Genomic DNA, 24,386 nt, shown 5'->3' with positions numbered 1-24,386 from the left:
GATGTAATGCAGGAGGAACAGTTTTCATCCCCCGCATTCCTCCGATTTCCTTCGACCACCACTTCCTATTCAAACAAATGCAACTTCCCATTAAAATATGCTTTACAGTGACAATATAGCTCAGAGACAGTCTTTAAAAGTTGCTGATGTCGATTTAAGGAATGACTGTATTTCCGATGGCCAGTTATACACAGCCTGATCACATGTAAATGCTCCAGGCAGTCTTGTTATTCTGCAGCCATAGGAGAGAACAAAAAATGTAGTTAACACAGAAGTTTCATAAAACAACCCGAGTTCAATAACAACCACCACCACCACCACTACCTCGGACAATATAATCTGAAAGGCAGTAGAATTAAAATGTGACTGGCTGTAGGCAAGGGAGCCTGCTATTATAATGAAAATTCCCCAACACGGAACATAACTGGAAATAGGAAAGGAGGCCTGCCTTTGTAATGAAATCTCCCAGAACTGATTGTGACTAGCAGTAGGCAAGGAGGTCTGCCATTATAATCCAATCTTCCAAACTTAACAGTGACTGGCAGAAGAAATGGGGCCTGCCATTATGATGTTATCTCCCCAACCTGGACTGTACCTGAGAAATGACATATGGGCGACCTCCCCGTGCAGTATTTTGGCGAATCTAATAAAATCTTACTCGCAATGTGTATAGTATTTTACCTAGAATTCCATATACTATGTAAAATTCTGTAGCAAAGCACGGGAGCATGAGTTAGTACTGTATAGAGTAGTAAATACAGTAATTTACAGGATTGTGAGCGACTATAAAAGTCCTTGAAAATGTTGCAAGATGGACAGCAGACAATAAATATGATGGTAAACGGGATGAAGAATCAGCCTGTAACTTTCACCAAGAGGAAAGTCCTCTCAGTTTTAATTACTTTATTGATGGGCTAATAGTACCTTAAAGAGATCATTGCAAGTTCCTAGGTGTTAATGTAAGGAAAGATCTTCATTGGGATAATTACATAAACAGTACCGGTATTGTAAATAAAGGTTATGAAAGTATTTAGGGATTGTAGTAAGTATGTAAAGGAGAGGGTGTATAAATCTCTAATAAGATGGGATTAATAATGCCATTGTATGGGATCCACATCACGACTACTTGATACAATACCTAGAAAACATCCAAACGAAAGCAGCACAATTTGTTCTTGATTACTTCCAACAAAAGAGTAGTATTACGAACATGTTCCAAACTTAGGGCTGGGAAGAACTGGGAGTAAGGAGACAAACTGCTCGATTAAGCAGTATGTAATACCAATTTAATGGTCCGTTATTGACATTATAAATTTTCCAGCTAACTCATTCTTGGTTGCGCACGTTTCGCCGCTATGTGCTAAGTTGTGCTCATCAGTTGGTACTTAGCACACCCATGTGCATATGATTGAGTTCCCAAAGGAATGGTATGGAATATTTTACAAAGGCAATTTGAGCCAGAATTGCTGATAAATGCAGTGAAAACATCCTATGAAATGCCACTCACTAATTTCAAGAGTAGAGCTGGGGAGTCTGATAGTTTCCCTTGAAGTGTGGCATTCAACAGGGTTCAGTGGTTAGTCTATTCTTATTTAATTTGGTCAGAAAATATCTGAGCATACATCTTAATGCATGAGCTACCACAGAGCATTTTGTATGTGAATGCCTAGTCTTTATAAGTGGAATATGACAGCAGATTGAAGAGGTTCTGGAGAGATAGAGGCTAGCAACTTTATAGCCATGGACTGAGAGCGAGTAGGGAGAAGACTGAGTGCATGTATACATCAACTTTTCCAATCCACAACACACCGGCCCACAACGAACATTTTTCCGAATTGATGATGAGTCCTTAAAGTTGGTAGATGATTCAGGTGCTTCAGATTCATGATCAACAGCAAGGTAACAGCGGATACTGATGTTTGACTCCAAATCAATGTCGGTTGGCTAAAGTAGTGATCAGTGACCGGTGTTATATGTAATAAAAGAATGCCTGCCAAAATCAAAGGTATCGTTTATAGCACTGTGATCAGACCAGCAATGACATACAGTGCAAAAACATGGATGACAAAGGCCAGGCATAATCAGAAACTGCATGTTGCCAAAATGAGAATGCTACGTTGATCAACGGGAGAGACATGGGAAAATTGGATCAAAAACAATCACATTTGTGACTCAATAGGAGCCTCTGTGATACCTTATAGAAAGGACAAAGGACAACTGAAATGGTCTGGACACATTCAACACAGAGACAAAATGTGCCTTGTTCAGAGAGCCAAAGTATTGAAGAACCACCTGCAAGAAGAAATCCATAACACACGTGGAGGGGATCTGCAAGAAACTTCTATAAAAACATACCTCTATATTTGGTACAATATAGAAAGGAGAACTCCTTCTGTATCTGCTGACCCCAACGCGAGTAGCTACACTCACAGCATGGGAAAGAAAGAACATTTCCAAGGCTGTATTAAGAAACAGCATAAGGTCTAATAGGTTTAACATAGGAGGATTGAGAAAACTAAGATTTCTGATTAAATTCGTTATATATCTGCCAACAAGATAGTTCATGACCAAAACTTTCCACAATAATATAAGAAACATGAAACTAAAAAAAAAAGAATAAAAAATAAAAAAATTAAGGGGAAAAAGTGACTTACAGCAAAACTGGAATTTAATATTTTTAAAAATATATCAATACCAGAAGTCAAAGAAAAGTTCAAGCATACACCTTGATGCATACTCCATTTCATTTCTGAACATGCTACTATGCACGTAGAAACTAGTTATTTAATCTTTTTCTTTTTTTTTTAGAACTTGCGTTACGTTGCACCGACACAAATAGGTCTTATGGCGACAATGGGATAGGGAAGGCCTAGGAGTGGGAAGAAATCGGCTATGGCCTTAATTAAGGTACAGCCCCAGCATTTGCCTGGTGTGAAAATGGGAAACCACAGAAAACCATCTTCAGGGCCGCTGACAGTGGGTCTCCAACCCACTATCTCCTGGATGCAAAGTTATTTAATCAACAGCAGCTTACCTGTCTTGATGACTCTGTGGCTTTCCCTCTAAAGCATTTAAAACACACGGCACAAGTTCCGCTTGTTTGGCTAATGGAAGTCGAGGGTACCCCATTTTGATATAGATGATGGTGAAGTTCTGTTAAGAAAATACGAAAAAAATTAGAACAAATCCCTCAATATAATTAAATTAGTTATGGAGCATTAAAAATCTTCTTCTAAATTAATTCTTTAAAACCAATGACAATAGATAAGAAGCCAACAGACTGAGAGTCTCATCTGTGGACAATGAAGTGCAACGAAATACCAATTTGAATTAACAAAGTCAAACTAATGACATAACACAAATATGACTCATTTTGGGTTTTGGCCATGGATACCCTTCCGGAGACTATAGGATTTTTCAGGTAAAAAATCCCATTTTCTTAAAAAAAACTAATAGCACAGAATATAAGAAATTATCTCCACTTCAATAAGTACCAAATACTAAAATCAGTAGAAGTTTTATTACCCTTGTCTGTAATTTGTAAGAGAGGAAACTTATCTACTTCAGGATGGATCAATGGATGCCACAGTGGCTGCCACACTTTAACATAACAAAAGGTTGAAATGACCATGAAACATATGGTGCAAACGTCTAAAGCCATCTCTTGGAATGTGAATGTTCTGAAAAAATTCCTCGTTCAGCTCACTCAACAGAAATGCTACAAAACTATTAACATACATACCGTGACAAAGGAACTGGCAGATGGATCCTGGTATTGCAACAATAAAGCCTCTACTGGAAGTTGTACCATAGGGCGGCTCTTGATACGCTTGTTGATATGCACCAGTAATTCCATAACCTGAAATAAGCATCCACTGTCAGCAATAATCAATCCTCACATGTTCTTTTTCTTTTACTACTGGTTTAACGTCTCACAGACACATAGAAAGGATTTGGGTGATGCAAGGATGGGAAAGAGCAAGGTTGTATGGCCATAGCTACCATTTGCAAGCATTTTAAAATGATGCCACCTGGCTGCTTGTTCGTCAATTTCGGCATTCCATCTTACTCTAGACCTATTAGATGGCAGAGTAAAATGAATCTCTCTTGGACGTCTCTGGCTGAGATTTAATTAATTTTGACAGGTAAACACCAAATGTGTTCCCAGAGATCTTTTGCATGCCGACATCTTACAATATGGAGTACCAAATGGACTTTTTTTTTTTTGCTCTTCAAAAAATCAACTACTCTGCCAAGTTTGAACCATTATCTTTGGATCCGAAGGCCAACACTCCCCCACTGATCCACAGAGGGAGCAATTTTTTTTTCCTAAAAGGACACAAGAGAAAATTCTCACCTCTTAAGACAAACTCAACAACACTATCTATAGTCAAGAGGGATTACCAATGGGAGCGCTCCAGCCTCGTGTATCCTGGCCAACACTTATTTAGACCATTTAGAAAACTACAAAATAATTGGACATATTCAAGGTTTAGATTTTTGGACACGATTCATAGATGATACTTTTGTAATAATAGATAAACGTTATAACAATAAAAACAATATTTTACCATTTTTAGTTTCATTAGATGAAAGAATCAAATTTACAGCTGAAATAGAGAACAATAATGCTTTAAATTTCTTGGATGTGACCGTCAAGAGGGAACCCAGTAAGTTCTCTTATAAAGTATATAAAAATGACACGTTTACTCTGGTGACCATTAAAAATTATTCTTTACATCCTTTGGAGTTATAAGAGAGTTGCTTATTTCAGTATGGTTTATCGAGCCTTCAATTTACCTTTATCTCACCCGGAAAGAGAGAAAGAATTACGGTATATAGAGAAGACAGCCAATATGAATGGGTTCAGTGTTAATACCATTAATAAAATTATACGTAAAATAAAAAGAAAGAACAACATAAGACTAGCACCAGGAATTGCAAGAGTTCAAAGTACCCTACTTTTACGCTTACAAACCCAGGGATTTTTATTATGAAACTTATAGTTGCTAGAAAGAAATACTAAAAGCGCTGCTCCCCCTCCTGCCGCCCCCAGCCAAGTTCCACTGGGCGAGAGGAAACATAATTATAACACGCAGTTGCATGGTGAGAAGCAAGTCAAAGTGAGACTCTGATGGGAACCGGCTATAGGGAGATTCATCAACTTTGATGGTAAGTTTTTATGTCAGGCAAACGTGACGAAAACTCATTTCTTTGTTTCTGAAGGTTTAAACCCATTACTTATACGTCTCTTTCTTTCCAGACCTTGTCTTTTGAAAGGAATCTTCACAGGAATTAAAGCTTTTAGTATTCTGATTTGGATAAGATCCCATTTTCCTATTCCGAGGTCAGTGTTCAAATATCCCTCAGTCCGTACACTGAAGCTACCAGCTACCAGCACTGCATGTCATATTTAAAGAAATACCATTCAAATTTTAACATGTGAAGAATTGTTACAAGAAAGTTTTTTTTAAACTATTAGACAGTAATAATGATGAATCTTAATCTGTTAAAAGACGCTATGGCTGAACAAGTCTTAAATTAGACGAAACATGTACCAAGGAATATATACCTGATATATTTTAATACTGAATGCCTTTTCACTTGTAAAGTGAAGTGTATAGACTGAGTGCACCAACAAACCTAACACTAGTTCTTAATTTAAGCAGTATCAAAACGGATCTATATGATGAAATTTGTAAATTGTAAGTGGTATGTTCCGAGCTGTCAGTGGAGAGATGGCATGGAATGACATCAGTAGACGAATAAGTTTGAGTGGTGTGTTTAAAAGTAGGAAAGATCACAATATGTAGATAAAGCTGGAATTCAAGAGGAGAAATTGGGGCAAATATTCATTTTTAGGAAGGGGAGTAAGGGATTGGAATAATTTACCAAAGGGAATGTTCAATAATTCTTTGCAATCATTTAGGAAAAGGCTAGGAAAACAACAGACAGGGAATCTGCCACCTGGCGACTGCCCTAAATGCAGATCAGTAGTGACTGATTGATAACCAACACCAACATTGTTTTCTTATCACCAAACATCGTATTCTTCTGCCAGGTCTTTCTGAGAAACCCTGATAAATTATACTTCCATTAGAATAAAAACAGATAAATGGTGTTTATGTGGTAAATCTTGTGCCATATTTCTTCCTAAAACGCTGACAGGCTTCACTGTTGTTCACTGTTCTTATCTCAAGCTAACTTCATCTAATCTACAATCTTGCAACAGAATGTATGCAGTAGGTAACGTTCCATCCTCAGGTTACTGCCAACCTTCTTCGGTATTTCCTGAAAGGGGTAACTCGGGCCAAGAACCCTCCCTCCCAAAGATAGGGTCTTCTGGAAGGCAAAACAAGAATATTCCTTCTCTAGTCACAGCCTTAAGATTCTAGTACTTCATCAGCAGGAATATGAAAGGAGGGCACACGTGAATACCAGAAGTCCGTGTAGTGTGTCAGTCAGTGTCAAGAGTTTTGAAAGAATGTTGTTGTGTTGGACTACTGGAGTGGTGTTAGAGAGTGGTTGTCATTGAGTGTATTGGAGTAGTATTGGAGTGTCAAGAAAGAGAGAGAGAGTCGTCGTCAGGATTGTCGGATAGTAACTAAACTGCTGTTGTGTTATGTCGAGTGATTCATGTTGCCTTAAAGAAATTGGGGGTATATGTTGCAGAATAAATTAGCACATAACAAGAATGCAACCTTAAAATAACCTAATACACAAAAAAAAAAAAAGTCTCATATATCCTTTACAAAAATGGATAGAAACTTAATTTTAATGAAAACACAATTTAAAACAATACAAGAATGTAATGGAACAATAGAGTGCTTGTAATGTAGTTGCTAAGTTGAGTAACTGCTACGTGCAGAGACAAGTGAAAGTTGAAGGCCTGTCACTCAAGATTAAGGAAGGAAAGCTAGTTCAGGTAAGTACAAACTAGTGATGACCTGCTGTGAGGACTGGAGATTTTGTAAATAGCCACAAATAAGTGAATTTTTGTCATTCATCTCAAGTATAATTGAGCCATCTTACATTAAATTAGATCAATGAAACAGACAGGGTTTTAGTCGTAACAATACAGGGGGGGTCCACCCGCCCCTTGCAATCTAGTTTAATGCAACCCAGTGAACATAAAAGACGATACACCCATTCGCCAAGCACTGCGGTAGGTGAAGACATTTTTATTACTCCTTATTAAGAAAAGGAGTTTATTTTCCACCTAATCAATACATTGATATGATGTAATTGTCATCAGTTCATTTAAGAAAAGATTTTTTGGACTAGTCTCAATCATTATACAATCATCTTCAGCAATTTTTACAAGATAAAATCTAAGAAAGAGACATAGCAATAAAATGTCCTTTTAAAAATGTCAAACAGAACAGTAAAATCTTTCAAACATTGATCATAATGAGTCAGAAAACATACAGTGGATTAAAATCTGAATGCTGTATGTATAGTCTGTGATTATGTACAGTCTTGATCTTGATGCACAATTGATAATAAAAACAACACGATCACTCAATTCATCACTAGACAAGTACAAAAATGTGCCCAGGTACACAGAATTTGTACAAGATTACAGTCTCCTGTTAAAAACACTGCTGTATTAATGAGAGGGATATCCTGGTGTTGAATGTAAGTAGTATGAAGTCATATTAATCCAGGTATGGCACGATGTATTAAGGATATCCGAAAGAAAACTAAAGGAAGTCATGACATTAAGCACAATAGGTTTTCCGCTATGAGTCAGCATCAAAAATTTCAATCGTCACTTCACTAATATCTAATAGGATATAAACATAATTAGTTTCAATCAGAAAGGCCCCACTTCTTAATATCACGGAAGAGTACTTCATGTCTCTTGACCAGTTTACCAATCCCAATTTTAATATTAATGGAATTTCCGAAAACACTAATGTTCTCTTGGAGTCTAAATCTCCATAGTCACCAAATATTACGATAAGAAATTCAATAAATATCACGCTAGTAATCATTCACACAGATTCCCTCATCCCTCTTCCCCCTCATTCTCCCCCTACCACTCCTTCCCTTCGCCTTGAGCCTAAAACTCCGCCTAGCCCTCACAACACTAGAAGCTGCTGACCGTTGTGCTCCTGCTGCAGTGTCAAGGGGTAAGCTTGTTATTTTTTTTTCTTACTTGTCTGTCTTCGTATTCTTTACACTTTTGACTTTTTCTAAGATACGGTCTCCTTCGGTTTTCTTCTAGACATCCTTCAATACATCGTCCGACATCTGGATTTATATGATGTTATACTACTCATATTCAACACCAGGACATCCCTCAGATTAATGCAGCAGTATTGTACTTTCACAAAAGATTGCAACCTTGTACAAATTTCTTGTGCCTGGGCACATTTTTGTTACATTTGTGTTATGTAATGATTATTGTATGTGCTTACTTTGTTTTGGGAGTAAATTCTACTAGTGAAACTTACAGTAAATCTTTTATTGGTGGAGTAGGGAAAAACATGGTATGCTACCAGTCATCTTTGAGTCAGCAAGGAGTGCGGATGTGCTGAGTGGAGCGCGGAGCAATGGGTAACACGTAGACACAATACAGGATAGCGATTAGTAGCTGGAAATGTAAAAAGGGAAGGAGAATGGAGACAAGAATGGAGCAGAAGGGTGAAAAAAGGAGGATGGTGGCTACTCTACTGGTGGCGGCGGTGGTGATGGTACTGTTGATAATAGGAGGAGTGGAAGTTCATCCTGGACCAGGCCCAGTTGGTTCCATTGGATGGGAAGAGTTCGAAGTGATAAGAGAGGTAAGAGAGGCTTGTCAGACGGAGCAAATAAGAGAAATGTTTCGAGAGTTATCCAAGGGGTTTATGGACTTAAAATTGAGTATTAAGGAAGATATAAAGAAGATATTAGAAGAGGAAGGGTGTAATAAAGATGAGTTGGACCTGTTGAAACAGAAGGTAAGAAGTTTGGAGCGGGACCTGAGAGAAGCGAAGAGAGTAGTAGAGAGGGGTGTGCAAGAAAGTGTGAGAAAGAATATTTTTATACATGGTGTTCAAGAAGAGGAAAAGTATCTAAAGTGGAACTAGTATAGAAAGTGGTGGAAGTGGTCCAGAATAGGATGGAGATCAACTTTTTGTCTTAATTTCATAATGTTCCTATTGCACCCTACGGGTCAGGGTGACCACAGTATTTTTCCCAACTAGTCAGTTACATATCTCAGGGTATTCATGCCTCCAGAAAAATGGTTAATTTTTCTATGTTTTGGTTTAACGTGCGTTCAAAGAGAAAATAATGACACCATATGCGGTCCAGCATTACGTAATTCAACGCTCAGTAGTGGATTTCGCATGCGCAAACTTCAGTCAACCTTTCGACAAACACATCTGCATAACGAGAACCTTACTCACTAAGTATAACTACAGACTACCATTACAAATGAAAACTCATTCCATTCTATAAAAAAATCAATCAAGAAACACATTTATTAAATTATCAAGACTTGCGAAAGAAATGGTTAATGTCAAATATTGCTCATGATCTTCCAATTGTCAACCTAATAAATAAATATTCTAATTCCTAAATCAAATATTCTAAGTCAGCGCTGGCTTATTCCTAAACTAAGTTTTCATATCTTAACATTCTGGGTCGCGTATTCCTGAAATGAATTGTTGCTTTGTTTCATCTTTCTATTAAAATTTACATCTGGTCATTTAAGTATACAGTATATCATAGTCTTCTGATCACGGTCAAAATTCGGTATATCAGTAAATTATTCCATCACTCACGGTGTTAATTATACACCCTCATCAAAAATACAATCATTACATTGTTCAAATTATCGTGGAAATGAACTGAATATGAATAAAAGTGTTCTGAATACTAATATCAGTGACCTAAGTTACATTGAAAATTATCTGAGTTCGTTGGTGCAGACTACAGTGAAGAAAATGAAATATTGAATGACGCACTAAGCTTCTCGGTCCAACTGCCACTGAAGTATGGCTCCTAGCTAAATATTCGCTCTAATAATATTTCAGATTAATAAACCATCGATGATATCCTACGTAAATCTCAAATAATTTCCCTACTCTAGCTATATAATTTCTTATGTAACGTATTCCAGTTCAATATGCACGTAGCCAATAAGCATTTTTTTCATATATGGATGTGCAAGTGCCTACATTAAGATATTTCAACACTACATTACCATACTAGTTACATCCTAGTTTCATCTTCCACGCCATTAACATTCATTCAGAATACGACACAGTCATGCATTCATATACCCATCACCGGTTGTTATAATAGTCAAACCACTTTCACACTTCATTAAAATATGCGTAATTTTACTGTCCATACCTTGCTATAGTTCCTCCCTGGGGCATACTTATATTCCGTAGTCGCTTTACTTGTGCTCCTATATCGCACATTATATATATATCTATATATCTATCTATCTATCTATATATATATACACACACACGTTTTACTTCCTGTTAATCTGCACAATAATACTATTAAAGTATCATATATACTTCATTATTTCATTACTAACCTTCGTTTCAACCCATATTTAATTCATTTAACATCTATAATTATCGCGTTTAACCTCCAATATTAATTAAACACAACGATACGTATCACTGCAATAGCGCAGAATTCGTTCCTCAAAACGCATTTTGTCATACAATTTAACATATAACCCCAAATTCAGTATCTATTTTTTTTCAATATAACAACACAGCAAAGAGTATGGTAATTTAACTTAACCAATTCAAACATGCGTCCCTCTGTGACGTAAACTGGGTTTGACTGGTATTACATCATTCATGGATCTTTCTAACTAACCGGGATTCTATGAAACATATGTTACACTACGTCGCACTTTAAAATCGTATTCTTACTTCCTTGGATACGATGATATAGTAAATACGTTACCAATCTGTCACGAGATATCGTCTTAAATATGTCACACTGCACTTTCTTGTATTCACTGCACACTTAATTATCTCACGTTTAGGCTATTCAGATCTATTGCATATACTGGTAATACTCTACGTAAGAAATTATACTACTTAATACTATTACTTAGCTCGCCATTCAATATCTCGGGCCTTAGTTGCTCTTCGGTCTGGTCACAGGCCTTGGATTGAGAACTGGGCAGGTTCTCCATCACTGGTATCTCGGGTAGAGTGACCTCCTCCACACGGGTCGGGTGGTTTTAACTGCCAGGATGATATCTCCCTCCAGGTTGGTCTATGCCGATTTAGCAAGCCATTATCTGTTCATCAACACAGTAGACAATATCCATCGATACTGGAAAATGTGAATTCATCATGGTTCTGCGAAGTATATATATATTTTTATAATGATTGCCTCTTTATTTAGGCTATCGTTGCTATTATTTCCACTTAATATAGCTCAATTTCAAGCTCTCGCGACTCAATCAACTTCTTGTTTCCGAACGATTTTGCGTCTAAGTATTTTGACGACCTTTTCGAAATTTCTGGATTTTATTTCTTCTTTACTGTATTTCAACGTTTATCTCTTCGTTTACTTCAATATTACCGACCTCTGAGCTTAAAATTCACGTTAGATACTGCAAATCTTGCTTATTTTTTTAGAGCGATGTTCAGGAAGTCTTATCCTTACGAGGTCAATTTTTTAAGTCAGTTTTTATAATAATCCGATTGACCCTTCTTATTTTTTAAAAACAATTCTATCGATTCTACACCATTGTACACCGCCTTCATAGTGGTAGGTTTAAGTTAGTCATGGCCTTCTGACATATATAAGTATCGATATCCTACTACACATTTCTTTGCCTTGGCTGGCCTCTATCTTCCGTAGGCACCATTTTGTAATACGTCCAGTAAATGCATCGGGTACACTATTGATATCTACCATATATCATAGATAGAAAAGAAAGATCCACCTGATCAGTACTTATAATAATACAAATCAGTATTGATCAGGTGGGTCTTTCTTTTCTATCTATGATATATGAAGATCAACTTTAGCGAAGTTGATACAGACTATGTGCATCGTGTGGGGAAAGATAAGGGAAGGAGGCCCATCAGAGTGAAATTATTATCTACACAGATGGCTGACATTGTGATAAGAAAATCGAGCAATTTAAAAGGAGAGGAAGTGTGGATAAGAAGGGAGATGAACAGGGAAGCCATGAAGGAGAACAGAATCCTGAACAGACATTTATGGGAGGCAAAAAAAAAACAAGGCCTTAAAGCATATATTAGAGGGCAGCGATCGGTGGTTGGAGACGGCAGATGGACTCGTATATGGGTGGTGGGCCGGCAAAGAAAACTTGATGATCACCAACAGCAGCAGTAGGAGTCCTTGATGGCAGAGGGAGTAGCAAGGAAAGGCATAATGAAAAGTGGCAGTGACGTGGAAGGGAGTGATATTACGGAAGTGAGCGAAGTCCACAACATATCAGGTAGAGGAAGTAGAGAACTGCTGAACAGCAGTGCCAGCAACCAGATGGTCGGGAATGCAGAAACCTTGAAGAGTGAGCACAACGTACAGGTGGAGGAAGCAAGTAATGTGTCACGAGTGGTGCGAAGTGTGAATGAAGGTAATAGGAGACAGGGTAATGATTCATCCTCTCCGAGTAAAAGGAACACAGAAAGTAAAATGGAGAGAAGACAGGTGCTAAATAAGGAAAGATCATTAAGTTTGAAAGATTTATGGGGAAAGAAAAAAGGCGTAGGTACGGAGAAAGGGAAGGAGGACAAGAGAAAGGAAGAAGAGGATAGAAATGGAGAAGACTTGTAAGGAAGAGTGACAAGGAGTATGGGTGGAAGTGGAGAAGCACAGAAGCAAAGAGGGGGAGGGAATAAATAACTAGATATGACGATAGGGTTGTGGAACACTGAGGGGTTGATGGGGAAGCTAGGGAATAAAGAAATCAAGAAATTAGTAAAGGAGTTTGAGATCATTGCCCTAGTAGAGACTTGGGTAGGGAAAGGGGTAGAAATTGAATGGGATGGGTATAGAGTAGTCAATGTGATAAAGAAAAAAAATGGGGAGAATGGGAAGAAATCCTGGTGGGATAACAGTTTTAATAAAAAATAAGATAGTAGAGAGAGTACAGAATGAGGTAGAAGGGGTGGTGTGATTTAGAATTAAAATGGGAAGTGACGTGAAGGAGGCAATTAGTCTAGCTCTATTATACAATATATTATACAATCATCCTAAGGATTCAGTTTATGCAAATCATTAGTAGTAACGGATCTTGGAAGGATCAGAACATAAGGGCCAAATTTAAGGGGGGGGGGAGCACTTGCAGCAGTGGGAGTATTAGAAAGTAAATTCCCGGATATAAAGTACAAAATTCAGAGAATGGTGTCCAATCACTGGTTAAAGGAAAAATGTTATATGGGGTAGAAGTGTGGGGATTGGAGGAGAGTAGAAAGGAACTAAATCAGGTGGTGGCAAAATTTAGTAAGATTATGATGGGGTTCCAGACTGTACTGCAAATGTGGGGGCTAGATTAGTATGTAAAGAATCGATAGACATTACTAGGCCTATAGCTAAGAGGGTGATGAAGTATTGGATGAGATTGGAAGAAGGGAAGGGAGGGGATTTATTACAAGAGGTGTATAGGTTCCAGAAAAGTATGGAGAACAAAGGGTACTGGGTGAATAAGTGTAAAAATAAATTACAAAATTTAGGGCTAAGAGATCTAGGGTGTGGGAAGATGGGGAGAAAGGAAAGAATGGGTATGGAGAAGGGTTAAAAGGAGAGTGGCTGATAGAGAAAGACAGAGTTTAATAATGGAATGTAGGGAAAGAGACTCGCTATCAGTATTAAACAAATTGGTGGAGACTACGAACCCGAGAACAGAATCTGAGGGCAGGAGATGTAAAAGAGGTTTATACTGGTGGGTTATGGGAGTTCCAAAAAAATTGGGGATGGATAGGTCGAGAAAATAAGGATAGATGTATTTTATGTGGAAAGGGATTGTCGGACCTACATGTATTTAATCAATGTAGTGCATTAGAAGAGATGAAAAAGAAAGTGTTGAATAAGAAGGAGATAGAAAAGGTAGAAAAGCATTATAAGATGACATCATGGCTGTGCAGAGAATGGGAAAGAGGAACAAATATATCAAAATATTTAAATTTGGTTAGAGCTAGAGTTTTAAAGAAATTAAGGGAATAATAGGTAAAATGGTGTTTCAAAGGAAGGGGAGGAAACATGCAGACGAAATTGTTAGATTATATATAATGTAAATATAATAAGAGGAGATCTAAATATACTGGAAAAGAATGTATTATAAAAAGAAAATTGTAGATATTGAAAGAAGATTGTATTATGTTGTCGAATGTGTTATGTTTCAGCTAATGTAGCGACAAAAAGAAGAGATTGTAGATATTAGTATTAAGAAATGAGTTGGAATAGCTAGATAAGAACGAGGATGAGTTGATAAATGTGTTATATGATAGATAATCTAGACACAATAGAAGAAGCCTGTAAAGATTAGTAACAGATTCTAATAAGAGATGAGTAGGTAATTGCTGGATAAGGGTGAGGTAGTATAACCTTGTTATAAAGAAATTAGATGGATGAAGATAAGTTGAGAGAGGACCGGTAAAGAGATGGTATAAAAATTGAATTGGTAATGTTAAGAAATGTGCAATTAGTGAGTGTTTTTTCTGGACTAAAAGACGTAAATAAGATGAAAGGACTGTGAGGAATAAGGAATCTGTAGAACTGTTGGAAAGTTATGTGTGTTTAAAGTGTTTAATATTAACTCTAGGACATAGTGTATAAAAATAAGCAAGCAGCGTGTAAACTACAGTGGATAAGTTACAATAAGGTAGATGAACAGGTGTATTGAAATTGGTAATGTAAAGAAATGTACAATTAGTTAGTTGGTTTTTTTTTTGTTAGACTAAGAGACGTAAAGAAGATGAAAGATCTGTGAGGAATAAGGAAACTGTAGAACTGTTGACAAGTTCGGTGTTGTTAAAAGTGTTTAAAATATTAACTCTAGGACATAGTGTTGAAAATAAGCAAGCAGTGTGTAAAACTATAGTAGATAACTTACTATAAGGTAGATGAACAGGGTAAGTGAGAAAGAGAGATGGAAAGATTTGGAAAAGGAGGGAGGGAGGGGTATAAGAGGTGGAAGGATGGGGTGTGAGAGACCCATCCCAAGGAGAAAAGAATGTCCGCACAGGGAGGAACAAGAGAGTCAAAGATGGGAACAGGCGATGTGTATGTAAGACGACTCGAATTAATAGGCGGGACAATAGATAAGAGCGTGACGGGTCGCATGACGGTCTGGTATCCGCCTCTGCGATTTGCCACGCAAAGAATGGGAGGGAAGCACATTGCCAACGAGGTGTAAGTGGGGGAAGACATCTGACCCACGGGGTGTGGCTGCTAGTGGTGTCACGGGCGGGACGGGCTCTCTCCTTCCAGGGTAATACCGCATTCAGCCAGTTGTCTCTTTCTTTTTCTGTTAGTTAGTTGTAGGTAGTAGAATAAAGAGTTAGTAGATTAGAGTTGATGTAGGGGGTGCCCCTAACATGAGGTTAGGAGATCCTCCCATGTTAGAGGCAGCTCAATAGTTCTATTCTCGCGTCACCGAGAGAACCGAACCTGATGTAAACAAAGAAAAATGTGTATCCGTATGTATCCATCCGCGGTCTAAACGCTGATTGGAGAATCATTGGGCTACTCCCGAACACATGGCAGGAACCACGTGGGCAGTCTTGAAACTGTCGTTACCTCGTTTGATTGCGGCGATTACTTCAGGATTAGCTCTACATAGACTGTTGCCGGATACCACTGACGTCAAAATGTACAGTAGTTGATAGGCAATTGTGATGCGGATTACGGCACAAATTATACTCACTGTCCACGTAAAATAAACAACTATGAATGATAACTGGCATCTCGATATTTAACATATCAGAAAAGAAAGGTAGATTTGAATTTATGGCCGAAAAGTAAATACGTAATAAATCAATCATAACAGCGCACATAAGTAAAACTTCACACATTTAATATTCTAATCAAGTAAAATTCTAGCGGGGAACTTAGAAGAGGCAATATTAAAACAATAAAATGTACAGTACCGGTACTTTACTTAATCAGAATATGATAAGGAACGAACGCCTTCCAAGTAAGTGCTTCTTCGATTTCCCAGGTATTCTTACCAATCCTAGGTGCAGTTGTTCGCTGCGCGCGGTATTAATGCTCCACTCCGAAACACAAGTGAACTCGGATGTCAGCTTCGCAAATCCTTAGCTAAAGTCGGGTATTTCTTACAAAATTTATGAAACACATTCAATGCAATTGCCTTCTCGCCACTTTTCAAAGGTTTCCCTTTGCGATGCTTAACGAACTCAACTCGGTGATCCACATTGCACAAGAACAAGTAATGTCTCACTCACTCACTGTACTGCTTGCTTCACAAGCTCACAGCTTAACAAAATGGCGGGTCAAGCATGAGCGAATGCGTCCCTGGCGCTCTTCAATTTGAAATGCTTGTTTATATTAAATAACATTGAATACAAATAGTTTTTGTTTATTTCTCGGACTTAAATTATTTGAGGAATTATATTGCATCTAGGATCGCATTAGCCATGATGTGGCTAACAAACTAGTTTCATGTCTCCGCGTAGGTGACCCGCGGCAGCACTAACCAATAAACGTTAACCCAAGCACGTGCTTATGTTTACATCACAACTGGTTCTCTGGGTGAAATCTGTATAGTGAAGGGTGGTGCAGTGCATGGCCTGGTATTCCGCCTGTGCGGGCGCCACTAATTAGTTAGAGTATGTAGTTAAGTAGTTTTAAGGGATATACAGTAGATTTTATTTGTTTAATTTTTGTTTTCTGTGTGTTTTGCTGTCTTTACTGCCTGTAAGCTGATGGTGTATACTAGGGTGGGCAATAAAGAGATGTTCTATTAAAAACATTTTTTTTCAGGGTTAAATAGTAGCAAGTTTGGAGCATCGTCAGCCTGATGATCGTCGCCTTGAAAGAGTTCATTCATGTTCTACAGAGCCAATTATTCCTGCAAATCTTTTGCAGGTGGCACCTAATTTCTTTATTTATATTTATTTCAAATTAACATTTTATTTCATTACCCAGATTTAGTGTTCAAATGTTGGCGTAAAGTTACAAGTATATTTAGAAACAATAATGACTTCATTGTTGTGCTGTCATATTGCTTCATAGATTTTGGGCTCCGCATATTTTTGCATATAACATCCCAATTTATAACAATCCTTTACATCCCAGTAATATAATTTTCTAAAATAAGTTAATAAGTACTCAGTATGTATTGTATGTATGTCGAGTACTCAGCCTGAAGGCTGGTTTGGACCTCAACAGCTCCGCCATCAGCCCAGGCATCACTGAAGAGGTGTACTAGGAAAATGAGGAGTGAGATAGTTTCCCGTTGCTTTCCTCAATTTGCCAGAAGTTGCTATTACATATCAGTCTGCCAAGTGCATATAATTTAACCGAACCTTATTTTGCATGAGTTAAACACCGACAGTTTTGTGAACTGCAGTGAAGTGGTAGAACTTTCTTACCTTTGTAGTACTATTCCTGGACTTCTTGAAGGGTTTAAAAAATATTTGGTTTAACATGGAAATCCTTTCTGTGATGGTATTCTACATCTTGTGGCATGTATTATCTCCAATGTTATTACGTTGTTATTCTGTTTGCCCTAAGATAAGTGCTTATTGTTCTGAAAGTGTCACATGCCCCTAGTACTAGTTCAAGGTTCCTTCCCTAGATGCACTAAAATGTATAGGCCTACTTTAATATCTTGGTGCCATTCTCTCTTAAACTTTGACACTATGACAAAATCATAAATTATAGTCAATTTAATTTATCCATCAGAGGGTTTCCTATCTTTCACCAGTTACCCACTGAATCTTCATCACCATATCAGTTATGCTTAAAGCGACACTCCTGAGATAAACAGATATTTTTACATAATGCATGGATTTCCACGAAACAATGCGGGAATGTCACCTACATAAAAGTAGAGATATCATAAACAATTCTTTCATATACAATTCACAGTTTTTCCAAAATACTTTTTTATTTATTTTTTAATTCCATTTTCTCATGAAATTTAATTAACAAGTTAATGGAAACTTTTAATTAGGTAGATAATACTTCTACGTATAGATTTTTCTGTACATAATTTATATCAGGAGAGATATCGTACTAAATTTTGTGTAATTTTATGTTCTAAAAGTTTGGACTAAAAAAAACCCAACTACTCTAAAAAATTCTGCAATCAAAAATTCCATACGCAGGTTTCCTAATATAGCTGTGATACATATAATTTCACAGAATATTATGGGAGAAAATGGGATTTAAATGTAAAATTACAATTGGCAGGAAAATTAAAACAAAGTTCAAGTGACGTTTTCTTCCTGATTCATTACCTAAAAGTCACCAGAGCTTTATGTTTTTCCACACTTTTTTTTCTTAGCAGCTTCTGCACGAATACTGGTAACTCTGGAAGCTTGTCTCTTGTTCATCTGCATCTCCAAGAATAGAAAATGATTCACCTGCATTTTGTTTTCACAATGCAACTTTCCCTGAGACGAAGTTATGGGGATTATAGCCTCTCCTGCGAACCATGTGACCATGCTGCGGTAGGGAGGCTTGCATGTCCCAATGAAGCAGATAGCCAAGCCGCAGGTGCAACCATATCGGATGGGTATCTGTTGAGAGACCAGACTAAGGAATGGTTCATCGAAAGGGGGGTAGCATCCTTTCGGAAGTTGCAAGGGTGGCAGTCTAGATGATTGACTGATATGGCCTTGTAATAATACTCAACATGGCTTAGCTGTGTTGATACTGCTACACGGCTGAAAGCAACGGAAAACTACAGCTGTAACTAACTCCCGAGGACATGCAGCTCTATCTGTAGGAATGGTGTACTGATGATGGCTTCCTCCCGGGTAAAATATTCCGGAGGTACACTAGTCCCCCATTCGGATCTCCGGGTGGGGACTACACAAGAGGGGCGATCATCAGGAAGATGGATACCGACATTCTGTGAGTCGGAGCGTGGGATGTTAGAAGTTTGAATCGTTGTGGTAGATTAGAGAATCTGAAAAGGGAGATGGACAGACTAAAGTTAGATGTAGTTGGTTTAAAGTGAATACGTTGGCAAGAAGAACAGGATTTTTTGGTCAGGCGACTACCGAATTATCAAAAAATTAAACAGAGGAAATGCAGGAGTTGGTTTAATAATAAGAAAATAGGGCAGCGGGTAAGCTACTACGACCAGCATAATGAAAGAATTATTGTCGTCAAGATAGACACCAAACCAATGCCCACCACAATAGTGCAGGTCTACATGCCTACTAGCTCAGCGGATGAAGAGGAAATCGAAAGAACATATGAAGAGAGAGATTTAATACAATATGTAAAAGGTGACAAGAGTCTGTGATGGGAGACTGGAATGCAGTGGTAGACCAAGGAAGAAAAGGTAATACAGTAGGAGAATTCGGAATGGGACAAAGGAACGAAAGAGGAAGTTGGCTGGTTGAACTCTGCACTCATTATAATTTAGTCCTTGCCAATACTTGGTTCAAACACCACAAACGGAAGCTTTATATGTGGACGAGACCTGGAGACACTGGATGGTATCAAATAGACTTCGTTATTATTAGGCAGAGATTCAGAAACCAGGTGTTAGATTGCAAAACTTTCCCAGGAGCAGACGTGGATTCTGACCACAACTTGTTGGTCACGAAATGCCATCTAAAGCTGAAGAACTGAAGAAAGGAAAGAATGCATAAAGATGGGATATATACAAGTTGAAAGAAAAGAGCATGAGGGATTGTTTCAAGGAATATGTTGCAAAAGGACTAAATGAAAAGGCTGAAGGAAACACAATACAGGAAGAGTGGATAGTCATGAAAAATGAAGTCAGCAGGGCTGCTGAAGAATTGTTAGGAAGAAAGAAACGATCAACTAAGAATCAGTGGATAACTCAGGAGATACTAGACCTGATTGATGAACGATGGAAATACAAAAATGCTAGAAATGAAGAGGGCAGAAAAGAATACAGGCGATTAAAGAATGAAGTGAATAGAAAGTGCAAGGTAGCTAAGGAAGACTGACTGAAGGAGAAGTGCAAGGATTACATGTAATAAATGTAATATTACAAGCTATCTTTGTCACCGTCAAATGGTAAGTGCATACTATTCTACTTCAATATTTTTCAAATATCTTTTCACACAATTATCTCTACGTTTCTTGCTTCCGTTTACAGATTCCACTTTTATATGCTTTTTCAACTAGAATATCTACAAACTCACAATTTACAACATTTGAACATCACTTCAAATTTTGAGATGGTCCATAGTGATCCTATTTGAAACTGTTCTTCAACTTCTATTCACCAACTTCATATCCTCAACGTATTCTACAACTTCACCATATGCATCTGACTTTAGTCTTTTATCTTCAAGATCATGATGAACTTTGGATCTCTCGACTAACTTTGACTTTTATTCTCTCCTCTTTACTTTGATTATATAAGATTTTTCGCCATCGTCTAATTATAACCGCCATGAATATCAACTTTACTTTTATGTAATCTTACTACTTGTTGTATAACAATCTGTTGTTTTATCCATTGTACTTATTTTAGCAGCCTTCTAATGTTAATTTTGTTAATACTTCCACTATTGTATCTCATCACATTGTATTTTCAAACCATCATTGTTATTTTTAATGTTATTTTACTTCAAATCTCTTCAAGATTTTTATAATTCATTTCATTACTACATGTTATTTAGACGCTTATTTTTAATTTAAGGTTAAGACTATGGCTGATGATGCCTTCAGAGAAGGCGAAACATGTCCCACTATTAGCTAACAAATTTATGTAAAACATCCAAGACGATTTTGTATTGATTAGGTGGTCTAATAAATAACTTAATGTTATTATTTCAAAGTGCAAGGATGTCGAAGGTTGTATGGTCCTAGTAAAGGTAGATGCTGCATACAAGAAAATCAAGGAAACCTTTGAAGAAAGGAAATCTAGGTGTATGAATATTAAGAGCTCATATGGAAAGCCACTTCTAGGGAAAGTAGACAAAGCAGAAAGATGGCAGGAACATATCCAATAGTTGTATCAAGGTGAAGATGTAGAGAATTTGGTTCTGGAACAAGAAGATGCTGTTGATGCTGATGAAATGGGAGACCCAATTTTGAGGTCAGAGTTTGACAGAGCTGTGAGCAACCTGAATAGGAACAAGGCACCTGGAATTGATGACATTCCCTCTGAATTACTGACTGCCTTAGGAAAAATCAGATGTATGAGACAGGAGAAGTCCCATCCGATTTTTGGCAGAATGTTGTTGTACCGATTCCCAAGAAAGCCGGTGCTGACAGGTGTGAAAACTATCGCACCATAAGTTTAGTATCTCATGCCTGCAAAATTTTAACACGTATTATTTACAGAAGAATGAAAAAACAAATTGAACCTGAGTTGGGAGAAGATCAATTTGGCTTCAGAAGAAATGTAGGAACACGTGACGCAATCCTGACTTTACGTCTGATCTTAGAGGATCGAATAGAGGACAAGACCACGTACATGGCATTCGTAGATCTAGAAAAGGCATTCAATAATGTTGATTGGACCAAGCTATTTACGATTCTGAAGGTGATTGGGATCAGATACCGAGAACAAAGAATTATCTACAATCAGTCTGCAGTTATAAGAATCGAGGGCTTTGAAAAAGAAGCAGCAATCCAGAAAGGAGTGAGGCAAGGCTGCAGTTTGTCCCCCCCTCCTTTTCAATGTTTACATAGAACAGGCAGTAAAGGAAATCAAAGAGGAATTTGGAAAGGGAATCACAATCCAAGGAGAGGAAATCAAAACCTTGAGACTTGCCAATGATATTGTTATTTTATCTGAGACTGCAGAAGATTTCGAGAAGCTGCTGAATGGTGTGGACGAAGTCTTGGGTAAGGAGTACAAGATGAAAATATATTAGACCAAAACAAAATTAATGGAGTGCAGTCAAACGAAGGCAGGTGATGCAGGAAATATTAAATTAGGAAATGAAGTCTTAAGGGAAGTAGATGAATATTGTTACTTGGGTAGTAAAATAACTAACAATGGCAGAAATAGGAGGACATAAAATGCAGATTAGCACAAGCAAGGAAGAGCTTTCTTAAGAAAAGAAATTTGCTCACTTCAAACATTGATGTAGGAATTAGAAAGATGTTTTTGAAGACTTTCGTGTGGAGCGTGGCATTGTATGGAAGTGAAACATGGACGATAACTAGCTCAGAAAGAAAGAGAACTGAAGCTTTTGAAATGTGGTGTTACAGAAGAATGCTGAAGGTGAGATGGATAGATTGAATCACAAATGAAGGGATACTGAATCGAATTGGCAAGATGAGATCAATTTGGCTAAATTTGACAAGAAGAGATAGAATGATAGGACACATCTTAAGACATCTAGGACTTGTTCAGTTGGTTTTTGAAGGAAGTGTAGGTGGTAAGAACGGTAGGGGTAGACCAAGATATGAATATGACAAGCAGATTAGAGCAGATGTAGGATGTAGTAGTTACGTAGAAATGAAAAGTTAGCACGGGATAAGGTGGCATGGAGCGCTGCATCAAACCAGTCTATGGACTGATGACTCAAACACACACACAGTTTCTGTCATGTCATGATTGTTGGCTATAGGTGCAGGACATACACGGCTTGAAGTTGATGCGACACTTTCCTGATGAGAACAATCTGATTCCGATAACATTTCATGACCTTTTGTCCCTGGTTTCTTCAATGGAGGCTCCTGTTTGGTAATAGCTGATCCCCATCCATTCCCTATCAAAAGTTCAGCAATTCGTTGCTTAGCTAAGGCTGATTTATGTTTACACATATAGTTTATTCCCTTGGATACCACCTATCAATTACAGCACACTATCTTTCAGTAATAACAGTATCTCGATATGCAACTACAAAACATTACTTGCGCATGTACTTCCCAAAAGTAAACAGACTTTCTACCACCACAGAACTCACAAAAAAAAGATTAAACATACAATAAAACGTATAGTTGTCGGCACTATTGTAGTACCATCAGGAATACAAATACAAGCATAGAACGTTGCTCAATGACAGTCGAATACTGAAATATTAGTCCGTAACATGCTTTATAAATTCATTCAAAAATATGGTAGACCTTACAACTGGATTCTGTATAAATATATCAGGAGAGGGGGTTGTTGGCCCATCCCATGGATGCGTAATTGCAAAGAACAGACATATTTGATTGAATGGAAACATGACAATTACATCACTACCTAACAAAGCAGTTCAGCAGATGCCACGCCAATTTCTGATATGTGCAGACTGGCAAACAAACCATTATTAAAGTGATAAATTGTTTGAATTCAACGGAATAACTTTCTGATAAGAAAGAAGAAACTCAAGCCTTTCAATTTCAGTCATTAAAACATTTTTGTCAAAATAACCAAAATATTGATTTTTACCTCCGGAGTGTCGCCGTAATTTTTTCCATTCAACTCATCCAATCATCGCCCAAGTTTCATATGTAAGTCATAGTAAATTTACTCTGTATCATAACATGGTGAAGTCACGAAAGGCGCAGCAAGACAGTGACGGATTTTAAGTTGCTTTTAAGAAAAGGAACATTAAGGTGGATGGATATATAAGATTAGCCAATGTACCAAGATTTGGAACGCTGAATGTTACAACATGAACAAAGTGGAGGAAATTGTGGATGTAATGGAGGAAAGGAAAATAGGTACACTAGGTTTGTCAGAGACAAGGTGGAGAGGTGAAAGTAATAAAGAACTGAGGAATGGTTTCTGGCTGTACTGGAGTGGAAAGGAAGAAGGAAGGGATAGTGGAGTGGGAGTAGTAGTGAGAAAGAGACTGAAAGTGGAAGCTAAAGGGATGTGACCGAATTATAAAAATATTTATGAAGGAAAGAGCTTGGTAGTACTTACAGGTGTATGCCCCTCAGGTAGGTTGCACTCTGCAAGAGAAGGACGATTTTGAGGGTCAATTGCAGGAACAGCTAAATGGCCAGCACATTATAGTCATAGGAGATTTAAATGCCCACGTAGGTATGGACAGGAAGGGCTACGAGAATGTGCTGGGGCCAGAAGGTTGGAGAAAGAGGAATGATGAAGTAAAGAAATTGCTGGAGTTTTGCAAGAGGAATGGGCTGATGGTAGGAAACTCATGGTTTATGAAGGAGAGCCACAAGGTAACATAATATAGCAGGGATTGGTCACTGAAATCAGTTGTGGACTATATGCTATATGAGATAAAAAGGAACATTACAGATGATAAGGTAATACCATACCATCAGTGGCCTTGGAAAGTGGC

The 24,386-nt window shown here is 37.7% G+C and overlaps 1 protein-coding gene across 2 annotated transcripts in view; it reads right to left on the bottom strand.

Moving 5' to 3' along the window:
- Nucleotides 1-24,386, bottom strand: part of LOC136858532 (proteasome adapter and scaffold protein ECM29) — a 925,266-nt gene that overhangs the window by 875,000 nt on the left and 25,880 nt on the right. For both annotated transcript variants that reach the window (XM_067138136.2, XM_067138135.2), the window contains exons 3-4: nt 3,743-3,859; nt 3,035-3,153 (exon numbers count right to left, since the gene is read on the bottom strand). In XM_067138136.2, coding sequence (XP_066994237.2) covers nt 3,035-3,153; nt 3,743-3,856 — 233 coding nt within the window. In that variant the 5' untranslated portion in view covers nt 3,857-3,859. The remainder of the gene's footprint in view (nt 1-3,034; nt 3,154-3,742; nt 3,860-24,386) is intronic.

Source organism: Anabrus simplex, chromosome 1, assembly GCF_040414725.1.
Source record: "Anabrus simplex isolate iqAnaSimp1 chromosome 1, ASM4041472v1, whole genome shotgun sequence".
NCBI classification, from domain to species: Eukaryota; Metazoa; Arthropoda; class Insecta; order Orthoptera; family Tettigoniidae; genus Anabrus; species Anabrus simplex.
This window is presented reverse-complemented; position numbering and strand designations above follow the sequence as displayed.